Below are 23,724 nucleotides of genomic sequence, written 5' to 3'. Positions count from 1 at the left end.
CAGGATTTAAAGTTTGTCTTTATTAACAAATTTATAACACAACTTTACTACAGTCTGAGTTCAAGATATTTTAGAAAACATTTGGTCGCTGAGGAAGACATAAATTATAGTAAGCATCCTTGTTCCAAAAGTCTGGGCCCTTCCATCCACACCAGCCCTAGATTTGGGAGAAGTGAAAGGAAAATCTTTTACAAAATTATAGGACTACATGATCAAAACTGTAACATTTTAAAAACCTGTTCTGTCCGCTGGATCCTGTAATAAGACTACCTGTATAAGTCAGAGATCTGAACTCCTGGGAAGCATGGACATTAACAGACTTGGGTCCATTTCAGGTAGAGTTTAACAAAATTTTAACTCTATGGTACTTAATCCTAGAAATTATTTTTAAAAATTCCTTATGGTAACTGTTACTCCAAATACCACATTTTTCTTGATTTTACGATGTACAATTCTGGCAGTCGATGGCAGGTGATAGTTGAACTGGCAGTCTGTTTTTCTTAGTTGTCCACTAAAGACTGTCTAGGGACCATGCCGTGCATCTTAGCTATGAGGGAATGTGTGTGGCAGGGAGAAATCTGTGCTGGCTTCTTGAGATGCCCTTCACTGTCTTTGGGCCATAATCATGCCACTCTCCATTCTTCATATCACTATTAATCCTTTCTCCCAGCAGAGAAAATTACATTCAAACAAAATCTCATTGTAAATACAAAAGCGTATCAAATATCTTTCAGGCCATTGGTTTCTTTTCTTTTTTTAAACTTTTTAAATGTTTGTTTATTTTTTTTAGAGAGAGACAGAGCACAGGCTAGGGAGGGCCAGAGAGAGAGAGGGAGACACAGACTCTGAAACAGGGTCCAGGCTTGGAGCTGTCAGCATAGAGTCTGACACGGGGCTCAAACTCACAAACCGTGAGATCATGACCTGAGCCGAAGTCGGACACTTAACTGCCTGAGCCATCCACGTGCCCCTGGCTTATTTTCTTAAAGACTCAGCTAATGACTAGTCTGAGTTATATCATTCTGAAATGAAATGCTTTGCTTGCAAAATACTTTTGAGGAGGCCAGCTAGGACTCTTAAAATAAATACCAGTGGGTGAGTGACAGTTACCCTAAGTAACTAGGAAGCTGCTGGGCATTCAGTCAGGGACCTAGAGTTCAAGTGCATGCTTTCTACAGAAGATAGTGTGTTAGCTCTATTTTTTAGTGTGGAGGTTGGAGGGTTCAGTAGACATGTTCTTTAATCTGATTTCAAATGCAAGTAAAAAAACAAACAAAAAATCCTCCATCAGTCATGTTCCCCTGCCCCCAGGTAACTGCTAATTTATCTTTGAGATGTTTGTTTTTATACGTAAATAAGCTTTTTATTATCGCTTTTAGCAAAAGTTTTTTCTCATAAATTTAATGTTCTAAAATCTGTTTTCTTGATGAACAGAAAAAAAGGCTTATATGATCTGCTTTAATCTTTGAGGGCTTTTTCAGGTAACCAGACTCAAATATTTAAAAAAGAAGTGGGTAGAGAGGGTGCCCAAACCAGCAACTGATGGCAATAGATAGGGGAGCCTGCTCTTTCCTTTTGAGGTGAGTAGTCTGGGAACTTCAAACAGGGAAGTTCCACAAAGGGGTAAAGAGAGGTCAGGCGGGGACAGAACTCTCCCTGTAGCTCCCACTACAGACTGAAAGTTGGTGTCCTTCCAAAATTCATGTGAAACCTAATCCCTAAGGTGATGGTAGCTAGAAGGGGGCCTCTGGGAGGGGACTAGGTTATGAGGGTGGAGCCCTCATGGATGGCATCAGTGCCCTCATTAACGAGGCTGCTGAAACGTCCCTCATCCATTCTACCACGTGGAAGACCCTGAAAAAGACTGCTCTCTGTGAACTAGTAAGTGGGGCTCACCAGACCAGACATGCCGGTGCCTTGGATTTCTCTGCCTCCAGAATCGTAAGGCCACCCAGGCTATGGTGTTCTGTCATAGCAGCCTGAACAGACTATAAAACAGTGCTCTAGATCGTTGAGTTAAGTGAGAGTCAATAGTTCCACCGATGGCCAGGCCTTGGCTTCACAGCTCCTTCTGTGTGCCAGTACGGCAAAGGGTTTTTTATAGAATCTATGGAAATATAACTTGAAAAGGACAGCACAGTCCTTAGAGACAGTAATCAGGAACAATGCCTTACTGGATCTATCCAGATGCTTCAGAAAACCCTATCTGGACAACTCCATCTAGTGCAAAGTTCCTCATGCCAGCCAGAAAGAAGTAATTTTATCTGTATCACACCTCTAATTAAAATAAGGTTTCTCATTGCCCAGAAGATAAAATCTAAATGCCTGGTTTCTCGCAGGGCTCACAATGACTATCCCGCCAGCCACACCCCTTCACCAGCTCTACTCAGGTTCAAACTACTGTGGTTCGGGGAACATGCCCTGCTCTCTACAGGATCTACAACTCTACAGGAGTTCCAGCTCCCTCTTAGGCAACCATATTCTTTCTGGGGAATCCTTTTTGGATCTCCCTTGTCCTTGTAGCTAGACTAAGAGCTTTTTAAAGACCTTCTTTAATACCCCTATTGCTTTGGACAGTGGATGGCACATATTAGGTAGGTACTTAATGCTGAATGAGTAAACAGTTTGCTAAAGAAAGAGTAAATACTGCTTCCATTTGCATGTACCGGCCAAAAACATTCCATACATAGATTTAAAAGTCCAAATGTCTTGAAAGAGAAAAGCAGAATGCACTTATATCCTGTCAGTATTTAGACAGTCTTAGCATTAGCAAAAGACTTTACTAGTCTGAAATATAAAACAGTTCAGCCACACACAGTGAAGCTCTTTACATACTAAAACCCCTTATCCTCAGGGCTTTAGTAACCTCATGCAGTTATGTTCTTTTCAACTTCTGAAAGTGTATCCCCAATCAATTTCAATGTTAAACTACCCAATTCTCCAGGAATTCTGCTTTAAAAAAATGACCTGGACAGAGTTAAGAAGGTAGAGTATTATGGGGACCCTGACCTTGTCTTATCCCTGAAATGCAGCTAGATCAGCATCAAACCATTTTGAAAACCTAGGAAATTGATGTGAGGAGTAATGCACCAATCTGCATAATTTGAGCCAGATAACTTGGCAGGTAGATGGTGCGGAGAGATGTGGGGGTGGGGGAGAGAAAAGCAGCGGAGCCATGGAGGGTAAGGAGCTGTTTTCATGGAGAAAGGACAGAGAGAAAGGGGGAGAGTGCAGTGTATTGGGACTGCGCAAGAAAAACACTTCCCCTGAAAGTAGCTAGAAAGAGAAAGAGTGAAAACACTTGCAGGGGAATGGACAAGAAATCAGTTTCCCAAAACCATTGAGAGAGAGAAAGGAGTGGGTTTCAATTCCACCAGGATTCTATAAACAGCGGAGCGCACAGTCTGAAGTTTCAGAGTTCATGCCTGGCAGGCAGACAACTTAGACACAGACAGAGTAAAGGCAGGAGCCTGAAACAAAGGAGGGGTGCTTGATCACGTGTGTGAGGGCACAAAATCCCCACGCCAGAGACTAGAGAGCTGGGTGAAACCATTTTCACCTCAAGCGCACATGTGCACACACAGGGATAGACCCCAGTGAGCTAATCAGCGCCACCAAGTTGACAACTGAGCCATTGCCAGAAGTCCTGTCCACCTGTACCCTCGAGGCATATCCTGGAGAAGACCAGGACAAATCCCTTCCACCTGTTTAAGGACTATAGTGTGATGCAAAGTTTCAGTTTCAGGGGAAACTGGATGTAACTTCATTCAGGCTGCATTCTCCTTGCTTGTTTGTTTGTTTGTTTTTGCTTCTGTTGTTTTCTTTTTCTTTCTTGGATACAGAAAGAGATCAAATTTTTTAATTTTTAATTTTATTTATTTTCCTTATTTTATTCTATTATTTAAAAATTTGCCAGTGGGGGGGGGGGGGGCGCCTGAGTGGCTCAGTCAGTTAAGCATCCGACTTCGGCTCAGGTCAAGATCGAGAGGGAGGAATGTACACCAAAATAAAAAACAGGAAGAAATCATGGCCAGGGATTTAATCAACACAGATACAGTAAGATGTCTGAACTAAAATTTAAAACCACAATTATAAGCTGGTGTTGAAAAAAGTATGGAAGACAATAGAGAATCCCTTTCTGCAGAGGTAAAAGAACTAAAACCTAGTCAGGCAGAAATTAAAAATTCTGTAACTGAGATGCAATCTTGAATGGATGCCATGACGGCAAGGATGGACCAATCAAAGCAGCAAATCAGTGATACAGAAGATAAAATGTCGATATTACCCATTGCAGTCTATACATTCAGTGGAACCCCTATCAAAATAACGCCAATATTCTTCCCAGAGCTAGAACAATTCTAAAAATTTGTATGGAACCAGAAACAACCCTGAATAGCCAAAGTAATGTTGAAAAAGAAAACCAAAGCTGCAGGCATCACAATTCCAGACTTCAAGCTGTATTACAAAGCTGTAATCATCAAGACAATATGGTACTGGCACAAAAACAGACACATAGATCAAGGGAACAGAATACAGAACCCAGAAATGGACCCACAAATGTAAGGCCAACTAATCTCTAACAAAGCAGGAAAGAATATCCAATGAAAAAAAGGCAGTCTCTTCAGCAAATGGTGTTGGGAAAACTGGACAGCGACATGCAGAAGCATGAACCTGGACCAAACTCAAAATGGATGAAAGACCTAAATGTAACACACGAAACCTTTAAAATCCTATAGGAGAAAACAAGCAACAACCTCTCTGATCTTGGCCGCAGTAACTTCTTACTAGACATGTCTCCAGAGGCAAAGGAAACAAAAGCAAAAATGAACTATTGGGACATCATCAAGATAAAAACCTGCACAGTGAAGGAAAAAGTCAACAACACTAAAAGGCAACTGACAGAATGGGAGAAGATATTTGCAAATGACAAATCAGATAAAGGGTTAGTATCCAAAATCTATAAAGAATTTACTAACTCAACACCCAAAAACCAAATAATCCAGTGAAGAAATGAGCAAAAGAACAGACATATTTCCAAAGAAGACATCCAGATGACTAACAGACATGAAAAAGATGCTCAACATCACTCATCATCAGGGAAAATACAAATCAAAACCACAATGAGATTACCACCTGATGCCTGTCAGAATGGCTAACATTAACAACTCCGGCAACAACAGATGTTGGCGAGGATGTGGAGAAAGAGGATCTCTTTTGCATCGTTTCTGGTAATGCAAGCTGGTGCACCCACTCTGGAAAACAGTATGGAGGTTCCTCAAAAAACTAAAAAGAGAACTACCCTACGGACCCAGCAATTGCACTACTGGGCATTTATCCAAGGGATACAGGTGTGCTGTTTCAAAGGGGCATGTGCACCCCAATGTTTATAGTAGCACTATAAACAACAAAGTATGGAAAGAGCCCAAATGTCCATCAGCTGATGAATGGCTAAAGAAGATGAGGTATATATACACAATGGAATATTACTTGGCAATCAAAAAGAATGGAATCTTGCCATTTGCAACAACATGGATGGAACTAGAGTGTATTATCCTAAGCTAAATAAATCAGAGAAAGACAAATATCACCTGATTTCACTCCTATGTGGAATTTAAGAAACACCACAGATGAACACAGGGGAAACGAAGGAAAAATAAGATAAAAACAGAGAGGGAAGCAAACCATGAGATACTTTTTTTTTTATTTTTTTAATAGAATTTACTGTAAAGGTAGCTAACCTAGTATATACAGTGTGCTCTTGGCTTCGGGAATAGATTTCCATGACTCATTGCTTACATACAACAACAAGTGCTCATCCCAACAAGTGCCCTCCTCAATGCCCATCATCCATTTTCCCCTCCTCCCATCAACCCTCAGTTTGTTCTCTGTATTTAACAACCATAAGAGACTCTTAAATACAGAGAACAAACTGAGGGTTGCTGGAGGGGTGTTGTGTGGGGGATGGGCTAAATAGGCAAGGGGCATTAGGACACGTGTGATGATACATAAGTGATGAATCACCAAATTCTATTCCTGAAATCATTATTACACTTATGTTAGCTAACTTGGATTCAATAAAATAAAAAAAATAATATACAAAAAAGTAAAATATAAAATTCTAGAGTTTATTTTTAGTATTATTCTTTTTTTTAAAGTGTATTTATTTATTTTGAGAAGGCGAGCAAACGGGGCAGGCAGGAAGAAAGGGAGAGAGAATCCCAAGCAGGCTATCACTGTCACTGTGGAGCCCGACGAGGTGCTTGATCTCATGAACTGTGAGATCATGACCTGAGCTGATATTGGACGCTTAAGCGACCAATACTCCCCTAGAGTTTTTAAATATAGAACTTAAGATATTATTTATAACTCCTAATTAAAGCTTTTTACATAAGAAAATAATCTAATTAAATTATAAATTCACAGTTCAGAGAAACCTTTTCATTCATGTTGATGTTGACTTAGTGACAACATGATAAAAATAGAAGGCAGTAACAGTATGATATATTCATTGGCTTATAGCTAGAAAGGTTGTATGCATTTTTTGTAATTTTAATATATTTGGCAAAGAATATACTACTTAAAATTCAAGTTAATTATGTCTTATACTTGCCTTCTAAAGTTTTAGTATGAGTTTTCATATGTGTACATTTGTTGCCTATAAATTAAATTTATCTCTCCTTTAACTGATATTGTAAGTACCAATGACTACTCTGGAATTTTGTCTCAAATTCAAATCTTTTATAGAATGAGATTAAGTTACATGTAAATAAATTAAAAGTAGTCAAGCCTCCATACTGTTTAGTTTATTTTTGGTTACTAATACAATTATAAAGGTTATTTAATCTACCCTCCTATTTCAATACATTTGTTTATGCAAAGTTGTAACATCTCCAAAGGAATATAATGATGAGCTGTGTGTTCCGTTATTAAGTTAATAATTAAGAAAGTGTTTATAAATCTAAAGTTTTTTCTTTGCAATTCACTTTAGTTTCCTCTTGTTCTCCCTACCTAGAAAGATACTCCTTATAGCCCCAGAATACCTCCTTATAGTGTGGATCACTGCCCTCGGTTTAGAGTCCTTCTGTTAACAGCCAGTTTGCTATCTTTTGGTTCCAGGTTCTTTGCCTTGTATCTTCATTTCTGTTAAACAGATACTTACCTTTTCCAAAATAACTTGCAGATCTTCAGCGCCTGTATAATGTGGATCTAAAATTAGAAATTTTATCTGCCCGGTAATTTCATTCCACGCCACTCCTAGTATTGTGTGGGCCAAAACTCCTCCCCCTATAACAGAGGAAATGTGAACTGTGAGAGGGCATGTATGAATCTCAACTTGCTACTCAATTGCAATTTAAAAGCACTATCTTGCCTATTAATTGACCTAATATCGCATTAGAATGGACTAGCCTATATTATAAAAGACCACAGATGATGTCAAATACACTGAGGAGATAAAATTATATCTTTAAAGACAAAAAAGATACAATCATATTTATAACCATATAAGGTTTATATTCCACTGCCATATCCATGGCATTACTGATACTGGATTTACAAAGGGCTATGCAGGGTCTAAACTCCTCCCAAGAGAACAAGTCTTGTTCCTCATAGAATCATCAATCTTTAGATCGACTAATCTGATCCTTTTGACAAATACAGCCCAGTGAGGTGAAGCAATCTGTACGGTGTCACACAGCCAGCCAAGTTAGTGACAGCACCATGACTTACGAGGCTCAACTGAGTGACAATGGTCTCTTTTCTATACTGCTCTCAACTCTTTAAATATTTCAACACAGTTATCATTTCTCTTCTTAACCTTTATCTTTTGTTTTAGCTTTCTTCCCACCTTGGAAATTGAAAAATAAATACCCAGAGGTCAATATATATGGTATAAAAGCTAATTTTGAAAGGTTTAAAAATGACTGATTTTATGTGACATTATTTACATTAACAATACATTTTACATGTTCTCCACTCTATCAAAGGAGCCCAAGATGTCCAGAACACCTTACCGATCATTACTGGAGTTCCTTCACTCTGGAAATGATTAGCCAGCTCCCGTCCTTGAGAGGCCATTTCAGAACCTTGGCTAGAAAGAAACCATTGTCTATCAGATGAACAATTTCTCACACTAAAGTCATTAAGGAGTTAGGGAGCCAATGTTTTCTACCTTTTTGTTTTCTTTTTTTGGTTACTGAAAAAAATACGATATAAATTTAAATACAATTAAGTGGTCAGGAACTGACCTGAGAGCAATTTAAAGCACCATAACCTCTTAAAACATTTAAGGCCACTAAACATGCTAGGAAAGAAGTAAGGAGACCCTGTTCCTTTGCTTCTGCAACTGCATAAAGAAGGGTCTGGATTTTTAACTGGGGAGTAAAAGTGGTCACATTGATGCCCAGTGGGCTCTTATGGATGGATTTAATTTTGGAAAAATGAGTTTTAAGTCCTGGGTTCCTGTCTTCTTGCCATCAGACTCAGTCTGTATTTCCTTATCTTTAAATTGGGACCAATCACCCTGCCCTGTCTACACGACAGGAGCTTTGGGACTAAAATAGACAATATCTGTGAGGCCAATATGAAAACTGCAAGATGTTTTCAAGTATGACATACTATTTTTAGGGATATTTCAATGTCCTATACAATTAGTATTTTTGAGAAAAGAGAAAGATGGTCAGATGAAGGGAGGTTATTTTATAGATTGGACGGGCCAAGTGGTGCTAATCCTTACCTTCTTAGTAAGGCATGTGTAAAGTTTTAAGGGGCCAAAATGCTCACTTTTTAAGCACCATACGCTTCAATACTTAATCTATCATTTATTTGTTAGCATTGGTTTCTAGAGCCAATCCAAACTGCAAGTGTGAAATCAGATGAACTTGGACAAAAGCACATGCACAAAAAAGGATGGTGTTACTGTATCTACTGAGGTTGTTGTAATAGAAAATGTATTTAAAACACAAGCTCATAGGGGCGCCTGGGTGGCTCGGTCGGTTGAGCGTCCAACTCTTGGTTTCATGTCAGGTCATGATCTCACGGTTTCTTGAGTTCAAGCCCTGAATCAGGCTCTGTGCTGACTGCGTGGAGCCTGCTTGGGATTCTCCCTCTCTCTCTGCCCCTCCCCTGGCTTATGCTCTCTCAGTCTCTATCAAAATAAATAAACTTAAGAAAAAATAAAACATAAGCTCATAAACAAGGAGTAAGGTACTTACGGTCATAGAAATTAATCTTATTTAACTAATATTTGCTCATATTTTAATGCTAGAATTATGGTTAAAATGTATTGGAAAAAAATGAATATATTATTTGGACACATTATTAGTTCACTGACATCTTAGAAAAAGAGGAGTTACACAAAAAGGGCAGTCATAGATCAACATTTGATTTTCTCCTTTGAAGACTTTTTAAAGACTTGAGGATAAAAAAATTTGATTTTCTGTAACTCCAGTCAAAGTTGACATATTCCCAAGTTTTCCTCTTCTAGGCTAAAATTAAGTCTAGACCGTACAAGTATATATCACAAAGTTTACTCATCGACTCAAAGTCTTCTAAAAAATAACCAAAAAAAGCTCAGGGTTTAAAAAATTGGGATTAGGGGTGCCTGGGTGGCTCAGTCAGTTAAGCATCTGACTTTGGCTCAGGTCATGATCTCACAGCTTGTGGGTTTGAGCCCCCTGTCGGGCTCTGTGTTGACAGCTCAGAGCCTGGAGCCTGCTTCAGATTCTGTGTCTCCCTCTCTCTCTGCCCCTCCCCTACTTGTACTCTGTCTGTCTGTCTCTCTCTCAAAAAATAAACATTAAAAAAAATTATAAATAAATAAATGGGATTAATAAAGCAATGAAGCAACAGGGATGGGAGAAAGAATGTGGAGGAAGAGAAAGGAGAAAAAGATCTAGTCTTCTTATTATTTTAATAAAATGACAATCTTGGTTTGAAATGATTTCACTAATTTCTTAGCATCCTCACCTGATGAACAGTATTTTTGATGTTATTCCAATCAGTTGGTTCAGTACCAGCTGCACCTCGATAGATCCAATCCATTGCCGTGATCCGACAAATGTTGCTGGTTTGTCCCCGGCATCAACTAGAGCCTTTATGTATTTAAAAATACAAAAAATCCATACACAAGACAGCCATTAAAAACTCTATTTAGGACCTTTTTTTCCGATTACAGGTATATATTTTTTTCCTTCAAAACAGAAATAAGTCTGTGTGTACCATGAGGTAATAATAATTGTTAGTAGTACATTAAGGGGTCATGAAATGTACAATTGATTATACTTTTAAATGGCATGTTCTGTACCTGCTGAATTTCTCTGTGCGTTGGAATGGGTCTCTCTGTGTAGCCCTGGTGTCTGAACCAAGAGCAGATGGTCTGCAGAGATCGGTAAGCGCAGCCCCAGCCACTGTCATCCGTCCGATCCTGCATGTAGTGATGATAACCGTATATGCCCTGGACCACATGGATCTATATAAAAAGAAGAAATAGAATAACATGTTAAACTTAAGATAGATGCATATATTCTATAATACACCCAAGCCAAGTTTACTGTTCTCAGAGCTAGACTGTTACTGTAATTCCTTACAAAAATGCCTTGAGAACTATAGTTGAACGTTATACCCTCTTGGCTTTTTATTAAATGTCTAAAGTCCTTACCATAGGTTGTCAGGCCTGTTAAGTCCCGCCCTCTGGCAGTTTCATCTTGGCTTTCCTCTATTGCATGCTCTGTTTTAGGTTCAGATGTGCCAGGGGCAATCTGGTCTCAGAGCCTTATGGTTCTCCCTGCCTGCAACACTCTTTTCCCAAACAGTTTTGCAGCTCTGCACCCTTATTTCACTCAGGTCTCTGCTCAAATGTCAGAGGCCTTTGTGATCATCCAACCTAAACATGGCCTGCTTACTCCCTCACCACCCACCTCTTGCCCTGGCTGTTACTCTCTCTCCTGCTTTTTTTTTTTTTTTTTTTTCCCAAAGCACTACTTGACCCATTACTTATTACTTTTTAAATCTCTGTCTAACTACACTAATATGTGAGTTCAATAAGGGCAAGTACTGTGTCTTATTTATTTCTGGGCCTAAGCTTCTCCAGCGGGCCTGGCTGATGGTTAATAGCCAGTAAATATTTGTTGAATAAATGATGAAGGAAGGAATGAACAAACAAAGGGTCCACATAATGGGACATGTGAAGAATGTTTCTCCAATTTTGTAAACCTGCCATTGATTAAAACCCAGGTATGCTATTTAAATAGGGGAACCTGGGTGGCTCAGTCAGTTAAGCGGCCGACTTCAGCTCAGGTCACGATCTCAGGGTCTGTGAGTTAGGGCCCCACGTCAGGCTCTGTGCTGACAGCTCAGAGTTTGGAGCCTGCTTGAGATTCTGTGTGTGTGTCTCTCTCTGCCCCTCCACCACTCATGCTCTTTCTCTCTCTCTCAAAAAATAAAATAAACATTAAAAAATGTTTTTAAAAAGGAATACACGTTCCCCACCCCCCACCACAAACTGGTACTATTATTTTTTGGCTTAAATTAGCTAGGAAGAGGCATGGACAAATACAGAATCCTCACCCAACGATTAGACAATATATTTTCTTCTCAAGCACACACAGAAAATTTATAACTAGAACATTGCAGTAGGCTGAAAAATGGTCCCCAAATGATATCTATCTCCTAATCTCTGGAACCTGTGAATGCTACCTTATATGGTCAAAACAGAAAACAAGAACAAAAAAGAAAAAAGAAAAAAAGTTTGAGGGAGGCCTTTGCAGATATGATTAAATCAAGGGTCTTAACATACGGGCAAATTTGCCTGGACTATCAAGATAGGCCCTAAATGTAACCACAAGTGTCCTTGCGAGGGAGTGGAGAAGGAACTCTAACACAGAGGAGGAGAAGAGAAGGCAGCATGACCACAGAGGCTGACAGGAAGTGACGCAGCCACCAGAAGCTGGGAGAGGCAGGGATGGATTCTCCCCTAAAGCGTCTGGAGGCGGCCTGACCTTGCTGACACCTGGATTTCAGCCTACTGATGTGGTCCCCGGAGTCCTCTATGTAGACATTGTAGCATATGTTCATTTTTGTTTTTAATTTTTTTTTTTTAACATTTATTTATTTTTGAGACAGAGAGAGACAGAGCATGAACGGGGGAGGCGCAGAGAGAGAGGGAGACACAGAATCGGAAGCAGGCTCCAGGCTCTGAGCCATCTGCCCAGAGCCCCACACGGGACTCGAACTCACGGACCGCGAGATCGTGACCTGGCTGAAGTCGGACGCTCAACCGACTGAGCCACCCAGGCGCCCCGTATATGTTCATTTTTAATAAGATTTCCTTACAAAGCACACAGAGACTCAGCAGATACTGAATAAATGCCATGACATGATAGACAATTAAGTTTCCTCTCTCGGCGGCCTGAGTTTAAGGGAATGGACCTTAAATGATGTGGGCGCTGAGCAGCTCTGAGGAGGGCAGGAAAAAATTATACACAGGCTTCAGCGATGAAGAAATGGAGGCTGAGAAAAGCAGGCCAGTTAGGATCAAAGCAAACCCACAGAAAGCAGCAGAGATGCCACCAAGGAGCAGCAGGGGCCTGAGACAGGTGGCTGCCGGTCACAGGGCCGCTAAGTTCTAGGAGGCCGGCCGAGCAAGCATTCCTGTTCTCGGATGGCCCCGAGCCCCTGCTTACTGGCCCTACTCAAACCCTACAAAGAACCCTCCCCACACTCCACCAGTCCACTCTTACCTGAGCTGCCGTGAGTGAGGACCCACCACCTGCAACCAGGGCCGTGAAGCACAGGAAACGTGTTGCAGGCCCTAACCAGACTCCTGCTACGGCATGCCCTGGGTAGAATACTTAGCCTACTTAGTGTGATTTCTCAGGTTCAGAATGAAAATAAGTGGAACAGATGGGGGCAAGGCTTTTAAATAAGTTGGGGAATGGAATTTTAGTGGGAAAAATGTGGTACATAATATCTATACCTGACCTTTTTAGACTACTGTGAATTACTACTATCTTAAGCAATGATTATTAAAAGAAATGGGTGGTAAATTTTGTTTTAGAGACGACAGACATTATGAATAAATCCTTATAATTTCCACTGGATACAAAGAGCCAAGAAAAACCAAAAAACCCACCACTGACACTGATGATCAGTTGACTCTATAAATAATTATTAAACTCACCATACCAGTCTCTATGTTAGGTGGATTGAGATAAATGTGTGGATTTCTAATGTAACCATCTTTGTATGGTTCATCTGGAAAGTGATAAGCATTAGACCTTCTGAAATAAGGTCTATCATGAGGCAGATTGAAGAGGTCATGTAACTCCTAAATGAAATCAGAATCAGAAGAGAAAAAAGTTAAATAACTTAGATTCCTTATCAGTAAACAAACTCAAGCTAGAGATATAAAACAAAACTAATTATATACTGGCTATAAAAGTTATCAAACACACATAATTCACTAAACTAATATAATATAACATATAGAATAATAATATTATAACAAACTAAAACCAAATGAGAGTTATTTATGTTTTTCTATGGATATGGGTAAAAATGGGAAGGGAACGCAGAAAAAATGAAAATGCAGTTGACCCTTGAACAATGCGGGGATTAGAGACACTGACCCCTCAAAAACTGAATAGCCACTGTTGACTGGAAGCCTTATAAACACATTAATGATTAATACATATTTTGTATGTTATATGTATTATATACTGCATTCCTATACAATAAAGTAAGCTACAGAAAAGAAAACATTATTTAGAAAATCGTATGGAAGAGACAATACATTTATAGTGCTGGATTGTATTTACTGAAGATAATCTATGTACGAGAGGATCCCTGCAGTTCAAACCCGTGTTGTTCAAGGGCCAGCTGTAATTTGTCAGAGTGAGAGAAGTAAGATAATTTCAAATTAATTATTTATTACAACACAATCTGTTAAAACACATCCAGGCTAAAGACTGGTTTTGAAACAGCCTTGCAAATGAGTAAATTATAATGAACAATAATAGAATTATGTGACAGTATTTTGAAAAATCATGCTTAGAGTACTTCACAAATACAAGGGGTAGTGATTAAATTATGAAGTAGAAATTCGGTGGTAGGAAACCAACCAATATGGCATCAAAATTAAAATACACATACGTGTTTAAAATGCAAAATTTTCCCAACTGTATAAAAGTGTCACAGTTACTTTGTAAAGTCTGGCATTTTCCTTTTTTGTATCTCCTACGTATCTTGCAGTTTGAATGGGATGACATGGTGCCTTTGCAGGTCAATTCCACCAGCAACACTTACAGAGGGTGCAGAGGGTTACAGTATGACACGTCTTCCCAGGCGGATGAGGAAGATGCTCCCACAGTATAATTGGATGGGTCCCAGGCAAGACCAGACATCAAAAATATGCATTCCAAAACCAGTCATTTCATCAATCTCAGTTCTTTTAATGCTGATCATGTTTTCTTCAAAATACCTCTAATGAAACCCAAATAACGGTGGGACGTGGGGGATGAAGTATTACTATAAATCCTAATTAGAATTAGCATAAATCCTAACTTTCCTTCTCTGACTGTAATCTTGTCTCTTTCACAAATCTTAAAATAACAGAAGGGAAAAGGAGTTTATTTATAAACACTCATCAGCAGCTCCAGGCATGTAAGTATCTCTTCATTTCTGTACTTTGTTAAGGAAAAATTTCACAGAACATATGAACCACACTGAATGTATGAAATCAAAATGTTACATACGGTTTAGCATTTTTTCATTAATACCACTTTTAAAAAGTTCTATGTGAACAGAAATTACATAACATGTAAAAATAACAGTCTGCTTCCACACTTTCCTCTTAAATCACAAAATAATTTCCATTGATTAGAAATGTTTAAGTAAAAACGAAACGAGTCATGGTCATGTTTTCTCTAAGAACAGGCGAATTGGTTTTACCTTTCTATAGGACTGCAGCTGACCATCTGGAATTCCTGATGGATACGAAATTGTTTTAAGATTTTTTTCCCCTGGCAATAAAAAGTGCAGTGGTTCAGGAACCACAATAGATGTTCCTTTCATATATTTCAAAATGCACTTCTCCATATCAGTTAGTTGATTATGAATTGCATCAACCAGAAGTTTACGAACTCTGTGGAGGGAAATATTCAAGGGCATTAACGAAAGTTATAATGGCTATGAAAAATGAGAGTGGAGAGTAAATATATCTCAAATACAGTAAAACACTTGATTGGACCAGGTTTATGAAAGGAAGTCTAAATTATGCAAAGTGAAGTAAACTGTGTATTTCCTGAGTGTAGGTAAAGGGAAAACCCTATAGGTTTTACACACTACTCTACATCCTCTAAATAAACATTTACTTACTAGATGACTCAGTTTAATAGTAAGCAAGGAATAAATCACAGTAAAAGTTACAACAATCCTGGATATGCCTATATGATATTTAAAAACCGACTCTGATTACTTTGGGGAGGAGTGCTCATTCAAATGCAGTAGTAGGACAAAATACTTACTTTCCCCAGGTTTCTTCCGGAGCAACAGATAGAACTACATCAACGGGTAAAATCATACTAACGTAGTGGTGCCCCCCGCTTTCTCTTTCAATGATGGGGGTTATGGCTCCCAAAGAGGTTGACATTTCCAGCATAAGATCTATATTTACTATTTGATGCTATAAAGATAAACAGTAATAGTCAACTTATAGCACATTGAACATTAAATGGTAAGGGCAAGTAAAAGGACTTTTTAAGGGCCATGTAAAGCTGTATGACAGTAAATTGTTTAAAAGCACAAATCGTAGGGGTGTCTGGGTGGATCAGTCAATTAAGCGTCCAACTCTTGATTCTGGCTCAGGTCAAGATCTTGTCTGCGCTGAGTACAGAATCTGCTTGGGATTCTCTCTCTCTCCCTGTCTCTCTGTCCCTCCCCCGTATTCTCCCTCTCTCTCAAAACGAATACACATTTTTAAAATGAGTAAATAAAAGCACAAATCTTATCTTTAAAAAAAGTCTTCTCTGCTTCAAAATAATCTGAGGGAAGGTGGAGAGTGAGTGGGGATGAAGACGAAATCAGACTGACCATGTGTTGATAAACATTTGTGTGTGTGTATCTGTGTGTGTGTGTGCGTGCGCGCACACTGATAAGCAATGAAGCTGACACAGCTTCACCAGTATTCATACAGTATTCTCTCTACTTTTGTAGAGATTTAAAGTAAAAAAAAAAAAAAAATCAAATGAACAAGATACCAAAGGAACTTTTAAACATACGTTACAACTATATACCCCTGGTCTAAAGACACAGAGAACTATAAACAAGTATTGAACTCTTATTAGTAGGTTTGATTTTGACAGGGGTATACAATAACAACTCTGAAAACACTTTCTGTTTTGAACAAATCTGGCAAAATATTGAGGATACTGGAAGCTAGGTTTCTCACTGGAAAACATTTATGAGCCGTGTCAGGTAGGAGTAGAATTAGAAATACAAATAGGATTTACATAGATAAAGAAATGGAGAAATGGCTGATTCCCCAGCTGGAACAGGGACAGTACATGATGTGCCTAGAACACCTTGGGGAATGAAGTAGGAAGTACTCAAAAATACAGTGTCAAAAGGACATTGGAGCTAGCTTAAGGAAGCTTCCATTGGCTAAATCTTATAAGATGTGAGCATCCAAATAACTAATGAGAGTAACAGATTGTAACTCACTGCATAAAATAGGAACCTATGCTTCCATGTTTATAATAAATAAATAAAGAAAAGCAAAGCTCTTCATTATGGTATAATTTCATGTAATAAATGTGGAAGGAAATGATAGAAAAATCACCACTTTGCAACTATCAGGTTAATGTTGGATTCAGGTAAAAATTACCAATTCCAACTGAAGTGGTGAGTAAAACTTTGGTAAGGAATAGGATACATAAGTATAGCCTCAGAAGATACACAAAGTAAGCCTCACTTAACTACATATAAGGGAAAAAATAGTGTCCTCACAGAGAAGAAAACCTGCAGACACCGCATTAAGTAAGCGATCAGAGTTTTAACACCAACAATAGCAGGAGAAGACTCTTTAATATGATGTACCGAGGGGGACGTGACATTACTTCTGCCATATTCTTACCAACAGTGTACCCCCTGAATCTAATCATGAGGAAGCCTAACACATCCCAACTGAGGAGCATTCTACAAAGTAACTGACCCGTACTACTCAAAATGTCAAGCTCCAACTGCTGGTAATTCTCAAATCATTTGATCGACAGCCCAGTTTTTTTGTACATTCCATATTTGTAAATCCAACAGCTCACGAGGACATCTCATTGGTGTCTCAAACAACATGACCGAAACTGACCTCATGTCCTCCCCTTCATCCATCTTTACCCAAGCAAGAAACTGGGCATCCCGTATCCAATTCGTTTCCAAGCATAATCCATTGCATCCCCTAGATATCTCTTGTCTCCACTCCCTCCTCTCCATTACCATGGCTGTGGGTTTAGTCCAGCTTCTTCTGAGGTGGCCCCTGCCCACCTCTCTAACCTCATGTCATTTTCCCGTAACAGCCTAGAAAAACACTGCAGTCATGTTAACTTGATACAACTTCCTCCCTTAAAGGAGCTCCACTTTTCATGTCCAGTATCTGCCAAGTTTGTGGCATATGGCAAGTACTCAATAACACTGGTTCAAAAAAGCAACAGAACTAAGAACAATATGAAGAAAAGTAAATAATTTCTTACTATCTCATAGCATAATGTGTCACTATCATGTTTCAGAACAATTCTGTTTTATTTATTTTTATATAATTTGTAAACATACTTGAGTTGTATACTTTTTGTGGGAGCAAAGAAAGCATCGAAGAAAACCTTTAAGATATGTATTAATATGGAACAAAAGCTGAGACACGTAAAGCAGAAATATGACCTCTGGAAAGTCATTTACTCTTTCTGGACCTCAATAATCTGACCTGTGAAAAATAACAGAGTTGGATTAAATAATCTCTAACATCTCACTCCACTCCAAATTCAAGGATTAAACATTTTTAACTGAGAAGACAGGTGATTTGCTTACCATGTCCGATAACTTTTTGTCTTTCTTTCTCATAAATTTTCGTTTTGTATCTTCTTCCTGTTCAAAGCTAAATTTTTAATACACAAAGATGTTTATAATGTGCAGTGATGTTCTGAAAACATTTCTAGCAGTTTTCAAACATACTCACTGAATAAAGCGCATTATGGTCTTACAAGCAGAACCGTCAGCCAACTCTCCTGGGATGGTGTTTATGTCACTGTTAGGCCATATGTACACCGAACTGTGGCAAATTTTGAACACAAGTGCATTTGAAGAAAGCTTGGTTGACAGGTCACTTAGCACATGTTTTAGTGCTTTCTTGATAAATATTTCTAAATTAAAAGGACATAAATAGAAGTTACTAAGACGAATTTTAAGCTTTTCAACACGAATGGTTCTAAACACACAAAAGTAGAGCAGAGTAAAACTGACTCCCAAGAACTATTCCCCAGATTCAATAAAAAAATCATTTTGCCTTTCTTTTTGAAAAATTGAGATAAAAGTCATTGACCACAAAAAGCCATCCTTTCAACGTGTACAACTCACTTGCTTTTAGCATATTGACAAGGTTTTACAACCATCACTATCTAATTCCAGAACACTGTCATCACCCTGTACTTAACCTGTACTTAACAGAACCCTGTACTTAACAGCACTCATTCCCCGGTCCCTCTGCACTTACCCATGGCACCGCTAATCCACTGTCTCTATAGATTGGCCTATTCTGGATACTTCCTACAAATGGAATGACACATCATGCGTCCACGTCCACCTCTCACCCAGTATAGTATTTTCAAGGTTCATCTATATTGTAGCATAAATCAGTACTTCATTTCTTTTTATGGCCGAATAAAACTCCCTTGTATAGATACCACACAGTTTGGTTATCCATTCAAAGTGGAAACACATTTGGGTTGTCTCTTTGCTTTCTGGCTCTCATGAATAATGCTACGAACGTTTGTGTGCAAGTTACCTTGTGCATGTTTCCAACTCTCTTAGGAAGTGCTTGCTGTATTCTCTACCTAGGAGTAGAATTGCTGGGTCATAGGGTTAACTCTACGTTGAACTTTTCAAGGAGCTGCCAAACTGTTTCCAAAGGAGCTGCACCATTTTATATTCCCGCCAGCAATGTAGGAGGATTTCCTTTTAATTTAATACAATTTTGGAATATGTAAAACATTTTCATGGTTCAAGAAGATATATTTAAAGAAGATAATATATACTTGTCCTAGCTTTATACTCTTAAATCCTAAACCTATTTAACCTTGTGATTACAATATTTATTTAACTATTACACTGATATCTTGATAAATAAATACCTTGGGGTTGTGGTAGAGAAAAGATTACTTACAACAAGTCAGATTTTAAGACATCTTGATCTGTTTCAGAAAGCTGAATTTAAAGATTTTCAGCTGCACTACAAAAGATAAACTTAATTCCTCGATTATCTTCTGTTTATCCCTGAAGGTCCATGAGGTAATGTAATCTAAAAAAATTGCGAAGTCTTTAAAGTACCTCCTTCTTCTATATATTCTCATTAATGATTCTCTTCTTTGCGTGTTTGAAAGACTGATATAGTAGGAATATAATAAATCAAAAGACAAGCTCAAATACATTAATTACTAGGTAAAAAGCATCTACAGTGTCAGAAAGAACATTATGCATTCTTTCCCTTCCTATTTCCATGGAAACGATGGCCAGCTAGTGATCTCCTTCAAGGAACTTAGCACTTTTCATTCCTTATCTTTCTGAACTTCTCTTTGGCTTCTGACACCACCCATCATACTTTTCATGAGTGATTTTATTTATTATCGTGGTGTGGCTTATCATCCTTCAGAGATATTCTCGATCTCTAGTCCTGACCACTCTCCCTTAAGTTTTGGATTCAAATTACCAAATGCCTGCTGGGAATCTGCACTTGATATACTCTGGCATCTTATATGAAACACATCTCAAATACAACTCCTCATCTTTCTCCTCTGATATTCTTTACCTCCGTTTGTGGCCTTAGCCCAAATCAGAAACAGGAAGACATCCTAGAATTTGCTTTATACAATCTCTGCTGAGTTTTCCCCCATAGAATTCTTATACCATTCCCACACACCATAACCTTGAAGAGAGTGGGCCGTGGAGACTCAGGGTTATGCATAGGTGCAAGTCTGCAATGCACAAATCTGGGTGCCTCATTTACATTGTGCTCATTTATATTCATATTTATAGTGACAATTTTTCACCAGTGGGCAGTGAACTTTTTTAAGAGGGGGACATCTTCCTAATTTGCCTAGAGGAACCTTATGGGCTAGTGGTGGTGCTGGAACACAATCCCTAAGTTTAAATCCAATTTATATAAGTTACCAACCATATGATTTTAGTTTATTCATCCTATCTCTCACTCAGTTTCATCTGCAAAATAAAGAGAATCCTGATATATTTCATCATCAATTTTATAATAAAAAAAAGTTTGTTTTGTTTTGTTTTTTGTTTTTTTTGTCAGACCTACCATTAGCAGTAGCTAGCTGAAAAGCTAGATCAAGGCCTCCTCTTATTCTGAAGAGTACATCCACAGTCTCTGAAATCACCTAAGACAAAGAGAACCAAAATTCCGTCATAAAACAAAACAAACTCATCCTCATACAAATGAGACTGTATCTGAGATTGGGCTAAGGCATTAATTAACCTGTATTCTTCAAATTATTTCATGAGTTAATTCTTTGTTTTTTGCAGAAAAACAAAACACCCTAAATTCTAAATCAGGAGTTCTTAATCTTTGTTCCACAATGAAATCACCTGAGGAGCTTAAAGTACTTACACCCGGGCTGCACCCGAGCGATTGTGATTAAATGATCTGGGACGGTCTAGGCACAGGGATATTTAAAAGCTCCTCTGTGCCAGTGATTCTAATATAAAAAGGTTGAGGACCACTGATTTAAAACAGTATTTCCAAATTATGGTCTTCACAATGGGTTTAAGAATGACATGAAAACATCAATGGTGAAGAACTAGTTTAAGAACCGGACAAGAACGATGAATCTAATATGATGACAGTGGTGGTCAAGACAATGAGAGTAAATTGACACATCATAATGGTGGGGATGTGAACTGTAGAACTCTTCTTCAGAGGGCAATGTGGCCATAAGAATCAAAAGTCTTATACTCAAATTCTCGGCCTAGTGATTTCTGCATTCAGAAATTTAGTCTAAAGAAATTTGCTGAGCACACAGAGGCCCCGGCATAAGGATGTTAAACTAAACGTTAACAGCGGGAGATTGGGTAAATAATTACGAATACTATACAGTCATGAAGAATCTCTATGCTTTAGAAGAATATTTAGTAGCATAGGAAAATCTTGCACTTTATAAAGGGAAAAAGCCCTTGTGAAATGGAACCTATTAGTAGTTCCTAATATGAGTTTATATGTTGAATTTCGAGGAGTTGATGACATATGACAAATGACAGGTATCATTTTGTGGGGAATGGGGAGAGAAAGAGGAAGGGAATTTCTGAGATGAGGTTTCAAAGCTTTCATCAGATACTCAAAATAGGTCCCAAACAGGTTGAAGAACCACACTACACATTACGAACCCTATTTTAAAATAAATGAATAGATACTAACATTTATTGAGCTCGTAAAATGTAAAAGTCACTATGCTAAGTGGCCGGACATGTATTAACTCTCATCCTCAGAACATCATGAAGTAGGTACCATTATGATTTTTCTCTTTACAATTCCCTCCTCACATGTTTAAAAGGGTGATTGTTTTTATTTATTCCACAAACTAACCTGTTGAAAGGGTATACCCTTTGCCCCAGTTCTACTTCTGGAAATTTGTGCTAAGGAAATAATCGAAGTTCAGTGAAAATGAGCTTCAATGTTGTCCACTTAACATACTGTTGTTTATCATAGCAAAAAAAAATTTTTTGGAAGCCACTTAAATAGTTACCAATAAGAAGTCAGTTAAATAAAGAACAATACTACCATAGAAAATATTAGGCACCCATTTGAACAAAAAATACTTAATGACAATGCAAGATACCGAAGAAGACAAAATTTAGAAAGACAGGCAAGGGCAAATTTACACTATATGATTTTGCACAAAGTAACCAGTCACTCAGTACTTTTGTACTGTTCTGTAAAATTGGAAAAAACCTATTTCATAGGGTTGTTGTGAAGATTCCACAAAAGATCTTCAGTGAAAGGACTAGAATCTCCCTAGGCTTCTGAACGGAGATCCTCTCTGAAGAAATAATAGTTAAGCTGAGATGTGAAGGGTAAGTAGGTGTGAGTATTAACAATTCCAAAGGAAAGATGGGGGTGTAGAGGGGAGAACCCATTCCAAGCAGCGGCATAGATTGGTGAAGATCTGCTTAAAAAATTTAAAAGACTGCCACAGATGGTTACATCTGATGGTGGCAAGGACAGGGATGGTTGCAGTAGAGTGAATGACAATTGACAGCCATGTAGGAGTAAGAATGCATAGGATCTGATTATTGATCAGATGTGCAGGAGTTAAGAGGAAGGTGTCAAGGATGATTTCCAGGTTTCTGGCATGCACAACATGCTGGGTGTCGGTACCATTTACCAAGCTGGGGATCAGTGGAGGAAGAGCGGTTGTGGGATGGCTGGAGGTGGAAATAATGAATCAGTTTTGAACTTGCTGAGTTTGAAATACATATGAATTGGGGAGCCTGGGTGGCTCAGTCGGTTAAGCCACCGACTTCCGCTCAGGTCACAATCTGGCAGTCTGTTAGTTCCAGCCCCACCTAGGGATCTGTGCTGACAGCTCAGGGCCTGGAGCCTGCTTCAGGTTCTATGTCTCCCTCTGCCTCTGCCCTTTCCCCGCTCATGCTCTGTCTCAAAAATAAATAAACATTAAAAACAATTTTTTTTAAATGAAATACATATGAATTATCTGAGTGAAGGTACAACCAGTAGATCTGCAGATGTAGAGCTCGGAATACAGTTAAAAAATTTGTTTAATGTTTATTTTTTTATTTTGAGAGATAGATGCGAGCAGGGGAGAGGCAGAGATAGGAGAGAGAGAATCCCAAGCAGTCTCTGCAGTCATCGCAGAGCCCTTGCGATCTGACCTGAGATCATGACCTGAGCAGAAATCAAGAGTGACACGCTTAACTGACTGAGCCACCCAGGCGCCCCTGGAATCCAGTTGTAAAAGCTGGAGATAACAAATTTGGGCAGTCTTTAAAGAAAGTTACTCGTATCTTTCCCGGGTCCAATACTTCTTCAAACCTTCAAAAACGCCTAATATAATCCCTCGTTCTCAAAATGCATACACAAGAAGGAGGCGCGGGCAGCGCAGGTCCTAACGTTGAGCTGGGGTATTCCAGGTAGTGTCGGGCAGTTGTCCCGGCTGAGACCACCGAGTTCGCAGCTGCCACCGTGGGCCCTGGCAGGACCAGCTCCTTCCAAAGGCTGTGGAGCCATGGAGGCTACCGAAACCCGAGGGGAAACACAAGCGGCGATGGCGAGCAGAGGTACTCACCATGTCTGCGACGTGGCGAAGACAAGGACTCTGACGTCTGCCCTACTGCTCAGCCCGCTGGCCCGGAACTGGTGTTTCCAGAGACGGGGCCTCGGAAGGCTGACTACAATTCCCAACATGCCTCGCAGCAACGTCATGGGGGCGTATCCCATTA

General features: G+C 39.0%; 1 protein-coding gene across 1 annotated transcript; it reads right to left on the bottom strand.

Moving 5' to 3' along the window:
* UFSP2 (UFM1 specific peptidase 2) lies at positions 1-23,684 on the bottom strand. Its single transcript, XM_049632570.1, has 12 exons — positions 23,571-23,684; positions 20,570-20,648; positions 18,218-18,401; positions 18,070-18,136; positions 15,522-15,679; positions 14,947-15,139; positions 13,178-13,324; positions 10,304-10,468; positions 9,967-10,091; positions 8,013-8,089; positions 7,160-7,284; positions 1-157 (listed from the first exon to the last, which is right to left on the bottom strand). The coding sequence occupies exons 1-12, from the start codon at positions 23,571-23,573 to the stop codon at positions 71-73; spliced, it is 1,410 nt and encodes a 469-aa protein (XP_049488527.1). The 5' UTR covers positions 23,574-23,684; the 3' UTR covers positions 1-70.
* Positions 23,685-23,724: the final 40 nt, after the last annotated feature.

This window comes from Panthera uncia, chromosome B1, assembly GCF_023721935.1.
Source record: "Panthera uncia isolate 11264 chromosome B1, Puncia_PCG_1.0, whole genome shotgun sequence".
Lineage (NCBI taxonomy): Eukaryota > Metazoa > Chordata > Mammalia > Carnivora > Felidae > Panthera > Panthera uncia.
This window is presented reverse-complemented; position numbering and strand designations above follow the sequence as displayed.

What these genes read in the sequence shown, in the direction of transcription:
- UFSP2 (XM_049632570.1), bottom strand. An exon ending in CTAACATAGAGACTGGTATG is followed by an intron (nt 10,469 to 13,177) that starts GTGAGTTTAATA and finishes CTTTTTATATAG; the next exon opens with ATCCATGTGGTCCAGGGCAT. An exon ending in TGCAAGTTATTTTGGAAAAG is followed by an intron (nt 158 to 7,159) that starts GTAAGTATCTGT and finishes TCCCAAATCTAG; the next exon opens with GGCTGGTGTGGATGGAAGGG.